At 35.0% G+C, this 12,565-nt stretch overlaps 1 protein-coding gene across 1 annotated transcript in view; it reads left to right on the top strand.

The window, feature by feature from the left end:
• Positions 1-12,016, top strand: part of MPPED2 (metallophosphoesterase domain containing 2) — a 158,918-nt gene extending 146,902 nt beyond the window's left edge. Inside the window, exons 6-7 of the mRNA XM_032209592.1 lie at positions 6,468-6,581; positions 10,668-12,016. Coding sequence (XP_032065483.1) covers positions 6,468-6,581; positions 10,668-10,786 — 233 coding nt within the window. The 3' untranslated portion in view covers positions 10,787-12,016. The remainder of the gene's footprint in view (positions 1-6,467; positions 6,582-10,667) is intronic.
• The last annotated feature ends 549 nt before the right edge of the window (positions 12,017-12,565 follow it).

Genomic DNA, 12,565 nt, shown 5'->3' on the forward strand with positions numbered 1-12,565 from the left:
AATGGATGCATTCTGTTAGTCTTCTGCCTACCTTTCTTACATAGTGACTATTCCAGTTTACAATAGAGAGACCTCTCTTGCTGTTTTTCTTGGGCTACTGGGTCTTTGGATTACTTAAAATGTTTTCGAGGACTTTAGTTGGTTTGCATAACATGGTAATTGTAGTAGACTGTTGATTGTTACTGAGATGTTTTGATAGTTATCCTTTACATAGCTTGTTTTGGTTGTGCTGTAGTAAGGTCAAGCACTTTCTGATAAAGTTGTGTTGATACCTATTTTGTTGAAAGTTGTTGTATAGACAGTCTGTTTCCTTTTTCTGATGTTCTGGTTGCTTCAGCTTAACAATTTTGTCTACTCATCTGAATAATGTTCTTACGCAATATAGCATTTGTTGGAGAATGGGCTGTTTTTCAATAGACTTGTGATTTCTGTTGCTATTATTTCTTCTGCTGATAAGGATAGCTAGGCAAGGTAGTGTGGTGTTTCCCCCCCCCTTCACTTGTGAATTTTATTTCTTTGAAGATGCTGATAGTTTCATGTGTCTTCTTTATTGTTTCTTTATTATGATGCTGAAGGTATTATCTACTGTACATACTGGACCTGGTTCAGTGTTTTTGGTTATGTGAGTGGAAGTGCTGTAGTTTCTAGATGCTGCAATACATTCTCTGTTATGAGTCCTGAGAGTGGACCCCATGAATGTTGATACATTTGTCACCAAGCTGAAAGTAGCTGGTGAGGCAAAGATTAATGAGGTCCAAGATTCTGTATGTTTTGATCTTAGAGTATTTGGCTAGGTCAGATGTGTTGCATAATACTGCTACCATGGATCCTTTCATTAGTTCTGAATCTACAGCTGTAAGAATGCTGTGACATCGAATGAACCATAATTTCATTTTCGTTTTTTAAATATTTGATTTTTCTGGAAGCATTGTAGTGGGGAGTTAATAAAATATTCACTCCCTTCTATGAAATGTCCAAGCTGTTTTGTAAGTTCTGTAACTATGTTCTATATTGAAGTTCATGTCAATGATACAATTGGAGTAAGATATATGTTGGCCTTGTATATTTCGGGATAACCATAGAAGCACGGCAGGATAGGTTCACTGATTTTCATCTACCCCCATTCTTCTTTAGTTATTTGATCTTTCATGGTTAGGTTATTTAGGGTTATCTTGATCATATCATGCAGTTTCTGTATTCCATTAGTATTTTTTCATATGTAGATTTTTTTGTCTTCCAGTAATACTTTGGCTTTTTGTATGTATTGTGTTCTGCCCGTGATAACCTGTATATTGTATTCTATCCATGATAACTTTGGTTTGTCCTTTTTTGCTGGGAGCCTGGTTTGGGGTCCTTCTTTCAGTTTTTGGGAGCTGCTCTATCTTTGGCTTTGAGTTGATTCTACTTTGGTGTTCTTCTGGTGTGTGGCATGATTGTCTTGCCTTATGTTTTGGGTCTCTGAGGCAAGTCCTGTCTTTTTAAATAATGCTTCTAAAGCGGCAAAGAATTCATAGTGCCCAGAACAGCCTGTTTCACATTCAGAGCAGAACATATGAAATTCTGTACTTTGACCATTTCAGTGTGAAATGTTTGTACAGCCATTATGCACATAATTAATAGAAATACGTATCAGATGAGAAACAGTAAAGAAGAAAGTTAAACCAAGAATTTTCAGTTTTAATTGCTGTATTTAAATAAGTGATCAATTGCAAGTCATCCAAAGTTCTACCAATGGATCCTTTTATATTAAATAATACAGTATCTTTCTTTGATTTCCCCATTAAAGACAGAAATTCCTAACCAGTGATTTAATATGAGAAGTCCTTTCCTGTAGCATAACAGTAATTCTACAGCAACTGACCAGTGCACTCTCTTCCCTGTGTGGGGAGAGAGTAGAGTATATAAATCAGATCTATTGCCAGGGTTCATATATTTCTACAGGGATGCTGGGATTTTGGTGGGAGGAAGGTGGGGGGAGGAATGGAGTGGTCTGTATATGAAGTTTCTGTTTCCAGTTTCTGTTTCTTGCATTACTGTGTTAATCTCTATATAAAGTCTGTGTTTCTGTTTCCCTGCAGTGATGTAGTGTGGGAGGGGTTTGGTTAGCATTGCTTTAAATAGCTGGTTTTAAGTGAGAAGTTTCAGTTCTTGCCTAGATCTCTTGTTATCACAAACCTTCTAATAAAAGCTCCTTCTGGAACCACTGCAGTTTCAAGAGTCTTGCTTTCTTGGGAAGATTGGAGAGGCAAGACCTTACATCTATGCTTTGTGTAGGCCCAGATGTAACTGCAGCCTATTTTTTTTTAATAAATCCAGGTGGCTGTGTCTCTTTCATTCCCATCTTTCTCAATCGCCCTTTCCATATGACAATGAATATTGGTGGTGCAATAAGATTTTGCACTGCAAAATTTGTATAACATCTGCAGATTGAAAAGAATATATATAAAAGTGTGCCCATACTTACACCAAGGGTAACATGGAGAAAATAATGAAGAATAATTAATGCAAAGTAAGATAGCAGGCTTTTTCAGCATTCTTCTCTTTGGAGACGTCTAAAAGGCAGTTAAGTGCATCCACTCTACAGTATACAATAACCTCTTCACAGAAGAAGGTATGTACTGAATGGTATTAGCATTATCATCTACAACACTGTAAAAAAATGAGATACACAAATTGATGACAAAGCTCTCGGTAAACATACCACAAAATTATAATGGCTATTGTGTTATGCAATCCTACTATGCTTGAAAATATATAAACAAAGAAACAAACATGCATACATACATACATACATATATAAATATAAATATAAATATAAATATAAATATAAATATAAATATAAATATAAATATAAATATAAATATAAATATAAATATAAATATATATATATATATATATATATATATATATATATATATATATATATATATATATATATATATATATAATTTTCACGGGTACAGGTATGCAGGTTTTTGTGTATTCGGGTTTTTTCCCGTGTAAGATTGAGAGTATCTTGGCAACGTATTGACGAGCTCCCACTCGTCATTTTCAGGTTGGTGTCTTCGGCCTCGTGCCTGTGCGAGACACCAGCCTGAAGATGACAAGTGGGACCTCGTCGAAACGTCGCCAAGATACTCTCAATCTTACACGAGAAAAGACCTGAATACACCAAAACCTGCATATACATACATACATACATACATACATACATACATACATACAATAGATGTATATAGATGTAATATATACTACATCTATTTGTTTACCACATTTTGTACCATATCCTTATCAAAGTCCCCTGAGTAGAGTATAGAAAGATAATTAAATTGTACAATATTAAAATACAGGAGGAATATTAAAAACAAATTTAAAATTGCAAAGCAACAATAATGGCAACAGCATTAAAGCATTAAAGCTTTACAGCATGTATGACTATTGAACACAAGGGTCTCCTTAGCAGATATCCATTACATCTCATTTGGTAGGAGCACTCAGAAAATTGTCCATCTGCATTGGTATATGTAGTAAAAGACAATCTTTTACATACTTTAACCACAGTATAATATAGGGAATTAAATATTAATGCCCACTGATTAATGAAATCAGTGGTATAATGGTAGAGGAAATGACCTTAGGAAACAACAGGGAGAGATGCAGATGGAACAACCAGCATGTAAAAGATGTCTCATCCTACAGAAGGTGGGATGACATGGGAAAGGAACTCTTAGAAGGGACTCTCCCTAGTTTTATGGAAAATGAAAGGTATGGGAGAAATAATTTCTTTGAAATCCTACGAGATTTTGATAATGTAACCCATACCATAAAGATAGAGATAGCACTCTTGATTTTCTTGACTGGACTATTTCACAGGCTAATATTAATCTTGCAATCATGGAAACTGTGAGCATTCTAGAATAAGCTAACTCCAAAAATGTTTCTCGAAAGAATGTTAGGGAATTCTTGAAAGCTTGCCTTTCAGAGAAATCGGCCATCAATAGGCACATAGATATAAAACATATTTACAAACCATTTAAGAAACAATACAAAAGTTAAGAAGGAAAGACCAGAACATGTCCTTTCCAGCAGCCAATCTCAGGATTAGCATCAGTCAAACAATCAAACAGAAAATATTAGCCTAAACCAGGAACTACCAAGGAAAAATCTACTAAAACTGGTAGGGCAAACTAAAAATATATAAACGGAGTAAACGCCACACCCACTTGCATTGATGATGTTACCTAGTTGGGTAATGAAACATCTTTCAACCTAACAATCAACCTCAGAAAACACAGAGGTCTCCGCAATCAAGACATCATCTTCTTTCCCTTTGCTCTTTTATCTCACTTAATCCCCGTCCATAAATCATCATTTCAGACTTTTCTTCTTTCAACAAAAAGGCCATATAAGGCTTTCAGTCTTTTTTTTTTAAAAAAAATTTTTTTACTATTTTTTCCCTGATAAAATGGTCAACTTTTGTCACAAGCTCAGTCAATTTTATAATCCAATCTTGCACTGTGGGTATTTCATTATAGTCTTGCTGCATTGCTATATACTACATTAATTGCCCATATTCTTTTCTGTTCATTATCCACAAACACAATAGAAACAATTATTATAATCAACATTTGTAGTCCATTTCATCACTTAAAATTCAGGCTTGACAATGGTCTTTTAGCTCTTCATCCTCAAATCTTAATAACAATTTATACTTCTTTAACTATTATATGATCATCATTTATACATTGTTTTTCTTAAAAATCAGTTTCCCTCTTCTTGATTACAATTGTCCTTTCATCCATGTTAAAACTCTTAGATGATTATAAGAAAACCATTGAAAATAATTTCCTTCTCCTAGTTGTTCTCTCATCTTCAACAAGACAATTTTCCCTTGTCATGTATCAATACAGCCTCGTATGTCAGCCATCTTTCTTTATCTGCTGTGTTTCTTCTAAAAAAAGCTTCTCATATGGATGTCAGTGTTGATAGTTTTGGCTGCAGTCTGGATTTATATTTGTTTGATTATCCTAATTACATATTTTTCAGGTAACGATTTTGAAAATCTAGATTTCTTTCCACTTTGCCATGTGGAAATAATAGTTATTATTCTGGTTCTGTAGTTTCTTTCAGCGTGCGAGTGACCATATGCAAAAGTACTTTATTCACTTCACCTGGGAAACCTACTGCATTTCCGTTATAAAGAATCACATAATGGTGCCTCCTCCTAGATTTGTAAAAGGGTCACAGTAAGAAAGTAGCCATCTCACAATCTGATAATGTTTATCAGGGCAATATAAGTGAGACTTCTCAAAATGCAATGGCTCAAGCCAAGCAACTGTTCTTGAAAAACTGATTTGTCTGCATCCTCAGACTCGCAACTATTGTTTGACGAGCTTTTCCAGGTTGTCTATATATACAAGCATGGACAACACTTCCATTGGCATGGCTGGAGAAATTCAATCACTGTGCTTGCATGCACAGAAGGAGGCCAAGGCAATCTGGACAAGCATCAGTGCAAAGTCTTCCAGGGAACTAAGTTATGAGCCATGGTGGCACAGTGGTTAGAGTGCAGTATTGCAGGCTGCTGCCTGCCGGTTGCCTTCAGTTTGGCAGTTTAGATCTCACCAGGCTCAAGGTTGGCTCAGACTTCCATCCTTCTGAGGTGGGTAAAATGAGGACCCAAATTGTTGGGGGCAAGAGGCTGATTCTGTAAACTGTTTAGAGAGGGCTGTGAAGCGCTATATAAGTGTAAGTGCTATTGCTATCTCAGTGTTTTAAGAAGGGGCACTTTGCTTGGGCTAACAGGTCCCACTTTACACAGCACAACACTTCAGACATGTTGTATCCACTATTCACAATCAATTTTGGGGGAGGTCAGTTGCCCATGAAGCATGGAGGATACCAAAATAAGAAAGGCTAGTATAAGCTTTACAAAAGGTATTATATATAGTTTTGTCTATATATATCAGGGAATGTTCAGTGTATGCATATTGTTCTAAAGACCTATCAGATTTCAAGAGATAGGGCCAGTTCAAATGATCTCACACAGAGTTTCTTTGTATGTTAGATATTTGTTATCAAGTGCTTAGGGAATGTAACTCTGTAATCCATCGTTATCTGATCAATTGGCAATCACCATTAAAGAAAAAGCAAAGGTGAACTACTATCAAGAATACATATTTAACAGCCTTGTGTTATGTAGATGAATCTGTGCAATTAAGTTAAATTGTGTAGCAAAATATATAATTTGGGAAGGCAGAGGTAGCATTCAAAAAGAACAATGGCCATAACTTAAAAAAAATAATTATGCCACCTAAAAGTTTCTTAAAAGCCACCGTATATTATAATGGTGATAGAATTATAGATAATGTAGGAAAACCCTCTTTGAGTTATTGCATCCTGAAAGTCTGTATTATACTTAATCTACACATAGAGATGTAAAAAAAATAATTTTATTATACTTTTAGGATTCCGAGACTGGGTTCCAAAGGAGCTGCAGAGGGTTGGCTGCGTGGAATTGCTAAACACTGTACAAAGACGAGTAAGACCCAAACTCCACGTCTTTGGCGGTATCCATGAAGGTAAGCAATCCATCAAATAAGATGCCTTGTGATGGGAAAATAGTAGAGTCGTTCTTTTTGGTATTTTATGTCAGAAAAGTGTTTCAAATAGAATGAAGTTATTTTTTAAAAAAAATTGATCATGTATGAGATAGAAAATTTAACATTTAAACCAATATTATAGCTGAAGATGAAGCAATGAGAGGTAAGGAGAACTGTGTGTTATAGGAAGTGGCCTGGTGCCATTTGACTCAATAATAGGAAAGCACAGATTTGATTGTACCAAGTTATTTACCATCCTGATAAATGCTACATGTAGTAGACAAATACAGGTAGTCCTCGACTTACAACAGTTCATTTAGTGACTATTCAAAGTTACAACAGCACTCAAAATAGTGACTTATGATCATTTTTCATTCTTAAAACCGTTGCAGTATCCCTTTGGTCACATGATAAAAATTTAGATGTTTGGCAAATGGTTCATATTTATGACCGTTGCTGTGTCCCAAAGTCATGTGATTTTGTGACTTTCTGACAAGCAAAGACAGTGGGCAAGCCAGATTCACTTAGCATCTGATTTACTAACATCAATTGCAATGATTCAACATGGAAGAGAGCTACAAAAGCTAGGTATAGTAGACAACTGAGGCAAGAAAGATCGCAAAATGGGACAAAATTTACTTAACAACAGAAATTTTAGGCTCAATTGTGGTCATAAGTCAAGGACTATCTGTACAATGCCCACTTTATGTCCATGTTATTCTGGGCACTGAAGCTTCCCTAAGAATCTTGTACAATTTGCAAATATGAGTAACATATTTAAATCATTTAGAGCCTTTCAGATAAAAGAGACTATTTACGTTTGCAGCAAGTGGTTTCATTCTGCATATGTTTTTTATAGAAAGTTCAAGATGTGAACAAGATAACCCAAATAGCAGAGCAGATGAAGAAATAACAAGTGAAATGGGTGTGTGGATGTATGTGGAGTTATAATCTGGTTTAAATTTCAGATGTTTTTAAATAGTGTGTGTATTTTTTAGATAAGCTTTTCAAAATATACTGCTTTAATGTTAAATTAAAAGCAGGGACATTTCTAGCACATAAATCTGGTTATGGGGTAATGAGAAATTCCTTCAAATAAACTAAGCAAGAGTTTTAAATATTTAATGAACTTTTAGTCGCGTTTGTATCCCAGCGAGACAAATACTGCAAATGCTGCCTTAGAGAGCAGAGAGAGAACAATGTTGTGACCCCAGAGCTAAAAATTATATATTTAAATGCTTTATATTGCATACCTCCCTTTTTGTGGAAATTTCTTACGGTCTTTAATTAAGCTCTCTGCAAGCATACAGCTCTGGAGAACTTTATAAAACACGAGATGTCAAGTTGATTGGTACAGTTGCCCCCCCTCCTCTCCCCCGGTTTGCATTATTTTAAAGTAGCTAGATTTTTATACCAGTGTTATATAAAGCCTTTCAGATAGGTTTCCGTAATGAGAAATGCTGACTAGCCCTTAATCACAGCAGCATCCTTGTAAAAAATAAGGTAAACTGTATAATTTTGCATAAATACTGATGCTCAGGTATTAATGTTAAGTAAATGACAGAGGAAACAAATATTTTATTAGAGCATGGAAACTGCCTGCAGCTTTTGTAGTTCTCTTCCACGTTGAAAGTAATCAAACATCCACTAATAATAGAATTAACTGATGGAGAGATCATTATGGAAAGCTATTGTGGGGCTCAGCATTATACAATTTAAGTTTATGACTAGGCTGGTAACGCACACTTTAACTATAAAAGGGATTTAATGAGTATTCAAGAGCATTGAGATAATAACCGTTTCTACTTATATGAGTAGATCTCTTCGAACATAGTGAAACTTCTCGTTAAAATACTATTATTACACTGTTGTTGTTGTTGTTGTTGTTGTTGTTATAACTTAAACATAAAATGTCCTATTATACCTTAGGTGTATGGCTATATATGGAAAGTAGAATCATGTCCATAGCTGACAACATGGATGGACAAGTGTGATTCTTTCACCTAATTGCACAGCACAATGTGTAGAAAAGAGTAAAGGAAAGAATGGGACTGAGTTGGTTGCCTGGTTTATTTTTAAGACCACACATGTGTATCCCCATATAGCTAATATAGCTCTTTGGATCAGAATCAAAATTATGTTTCCTTTAATTCAGTTCATAGTTAACCTATAAATATTCATACAACCCTTACATTATTTAGGACCAGCAGTTGCATACTATTGAGGATTTCAGCTTTTCACTATTTATTAAAAAGCAAAATCATAGATCACATAGAGGATCTATTTTAAAAACAACCCAAAAGGATTTTTTTTTTAGAGAAAGAGAGGTTGCTTGTACAACAATTGTGAAATAATTGCTCTCAGAAGTACATATTTAACCCTCAGTACCTTAATTATTAATTGCAGAGATTTGCACTGCATGTATAGAATGAGTAATGTAAAAAAGTATTTCCAATAGTTTTACTGATTCTTCCAACATTTAAATTTTAACTTAAGGGTAAATTGTATAAGATTATTTTTACATGAAAGGACATAACAAGAATTTGGTGTCACTAAACTCAGTTTTGATGAGTAAAATTGCAAATATTTTTTTCTCTTACCCATTTATTTATTTAAGCTTATATGACCTTCCACTCACCATGCATTTCTGGACAATTAACAGAAGGTTATACATTTAAAAACAGAAAAGAAAACATGAAAGTATGCTTCACAGAGTCTTGGGACAGCATATTGACAAGAGGTTTCCCTCTTTATAGATCCAATATCCTGACACTATCACCAGCACCAGGAGGGGAAGAATGGACATGCTCGTGTGCTTTTTTGACACACAAACACACACACACACACATAAAATATCTAAGTTACTATAGTCTTCTAAAGCCGAAGATGGCATTGTGGGAGCTTTTAAGTTTTTTCTATCTTCTGAAGATGAAGAGAATGGTTTCATCATGGAAAATTGAATCAGAGCTTTTAAGCTTCTTTTGTAAACCCAAAGAAAGATCCAACCCTGAAGAGAGTGAAAAGGATCATGCAGGGAAGAGTTTCAACACCATCCAGCATTGTCCTGTCCTGTTAACAAATTTCAGAATAAGTAGAAAATTATACCAACACACACTGGTGCCCTTTACTCTTTGTAATCAGCAACAAAGCAAAAGACGACATCACAGCACCATGTTCTACATTACCAGACTTAGAAAAGCAGCCCTCTGCTTTGATTCTCCCTGTTTTGCCATTTCCCCACCACTTTATTGATAGCATCTTATGTCGCATATATTTGACACCTGCAATGGAACAGGTTGTTGAACAAAGGGGAACGTATTTATGATCTGTGTTCATTGTGTTTAAATCAGTGTTCACCAATCTTTCCTACTTCATTTGTGAAGTATGGCTGTGAACATTTGCGTGAGTGGGGCTGCAAGTGCCGGCACTCGCCTCTCACATGAATGGGGATTCACACGTGCACTCCCACCACTCATGCAGCCCAGTTGTGAATAGGCCATGGACCAGCAGTGGACCACGGCCCATATGTTTGGGACCCCTGCTTTAAATAGTACTACTGCCCTCCCCCAATGCCGATAACATACACAGGCAAGAGTCTAATAGACTTATGGACAATATGAATGAAGTTTGAATGTAAAAAAATGTTTGGGAAGTTTTTGCCAAGTTCTCTGAAGTGACTTCATGATATATCAGGTAGCTAAATTTCCAATGCAATGAAAGAGGTAAAACCAATTAAATTAAGCATTGTTTTACATCATGGCTCTACTTTACGTGTGATGAACTTAAAATCAAGTTTACAAATAATTCCTATAATGTAAAAATAAAGGCAGTTTTGTCTTCTTAACTTTTTCAAGTTCATACTAAAGCAAAATTTTACTGCTTAAAAACCTAGGGAAAGAGTAATGTGGGTGATTTTTGATTACTGGAAATACATTTAAAGCTTCCGCTGAATGCAATTTCCAAAGTGTGCTTAGAACATTTTCCCCTCCTTTTGTCACTGAGAGGGTAATATACAAGGCCAATGTTTGTTCGCATCACAGTAAATGTGGCACATTTTCTCTACAGGTTACGGCATCATGACAGATGGTTATACAACGTACATTAATGCCTCAACGTGTACAGTCAGCTTTCAGCCAACCAACCCACCAATTATATTTGACTTGCCAACACCACAAGGATCATGAAAGACCGCTACTCCACTGGGGAAGGTCTATAAACTGCCATTTTTCTAATTACAAAACATTCATTCTCTTAACATGTTTCTTTACAAATAATGTAGGGCTTTTTTGTAAATTGTTGTTACAGAGGGGGGAAAAAGATAGGGGTTATGCTTTTTCTTTTCTCTCTCTCTCTTTCTTTTGGAAATGCAGCATCCATTTGAAAATTGATAAAACATTGTGAATTTGTAAAATGAAGTTTTATGTTCTCTTAATTATCTTGCCATTGTAAATTGTTAGTGTTCTCAAAAGGACAGCCAAGCTTTCTTTTAATGAGTGAGACACCTTATTTTATTATTATTAAATAAGATTATAAAAGGCATTGTTTTTTTTTAAAAGAACACCCAGATCCAAATTTGCACACTTTTTATTGTTTTCTTTGGGATGGGGGTGGGGAATCTCCAATGATAAAATGCCATTCTTTCCTCATTTTTATTAGCATGTATATGTTCCATGAATCAGAGGTTGGAATATGTCCCTGTGCAAATGCACATCACAATTCAAGATTCAGTGAAGTGTGTTGAAAACTTCTAGAATTGACTGTTCTAGATAGGCTTACATCTGGGCTAGGCTGTGGTCACGGAGTTATTAAACCAGATGTGGATTCTCCATTCATTTCAGTGAATCATCTCCTTTTCTTGAAAGAATTCTTGATCTGGAAGAATCTTTACCCATTAGAGCTTCTGTGTCCACAGCTGATTGCTGGATCAGGGATCAGGGTTTTTTGATTGATACATATGCGTTCTATGAAATTCTGCTTATTAATGGTATTGCAGTAGTGAGGGGAAAATAGCTTTCTAGGTTTAGTTTGTCTGCCTGCTTTAATGATCAGTTAGATAGCAACATCCTGTATATGATTATCTAAATTGTCCCAATTTGGGTGAGTTTCTTAAATTATTTTAGTTTTAAAAAATATGGAAATGAAAACTGCAATGAGCAGGTGTTCCATGCAGTAAAAACATGTAAATGTGGACTCCTTTTAAATATGGATTTTTATATATATTTTTTGTGCATTATAACAAAGCAAGGCATGTAATATTGCCAGCGTAGCATCTCCAAAATTATGCTGTATAGCACATCTAAATTATGAAGGATGTGATACATTTTTTCCAATCACTCAAGGCCTTCAAGAGCTTGAGTTTAAAATCTTTGTGCAGTTTCGGGCATGTATAGAATCAAATAAATACAATCAAGCCTAACTAAAATAAGGCTTCGTTGTCCTTTATATTTAAAATATTATTGAATTGTCTTTCCATTTCTTTTTTTCTTATTTTGCACTGTGTGTAAATGCAATCTTGCTAGCACAAAATATTGTTGCAGATAGTTACTTCTGTTCTATCACTGTAAATGCTATTGAGCTTTCTTCTGTTTTATGTTATCTTCATGGAATTTAGGAAAGCAGGTGTTTCTTTAAATTTATTGCAATATTATATATCTAGCGGCCTTTATATGCAAATAAAATTGCAAGATTTTTAAATATTTAATTGTTTGAGCATGTTTTTATGGTTTGAAAAAATTAAATACTTATTCTAATGGATGCACTCAGCACAATTCTACAAAATAATGCTATACCCAGCTCAGTACTCCTCAAGGCACTTGGATGTAATATTCAGTGAATCCTATGCACTGTTGAAAAGGAAAACTACTACTACTACTACTACTACTACTACTACTACTACTACTACTACTACTACTACTACTGGGTCATTAGATCGGACATATATCAGAGAACTATTGTTAGCTTTC

Source organism: Thamnophis elegans, chromosome 1, assembly GCF_009769535.1.
Source record: "Thamnophis elegans isolate rThaEle1 chromosome 1, rThaEle1.pri, whole genome shotgun sequence".
Lineage (NCBI taxonomy): Eukaryota > Metazoa > Chordata > Lepidosauria > Squamata > Colubridae > Thamnophis > Thamnophis elegans.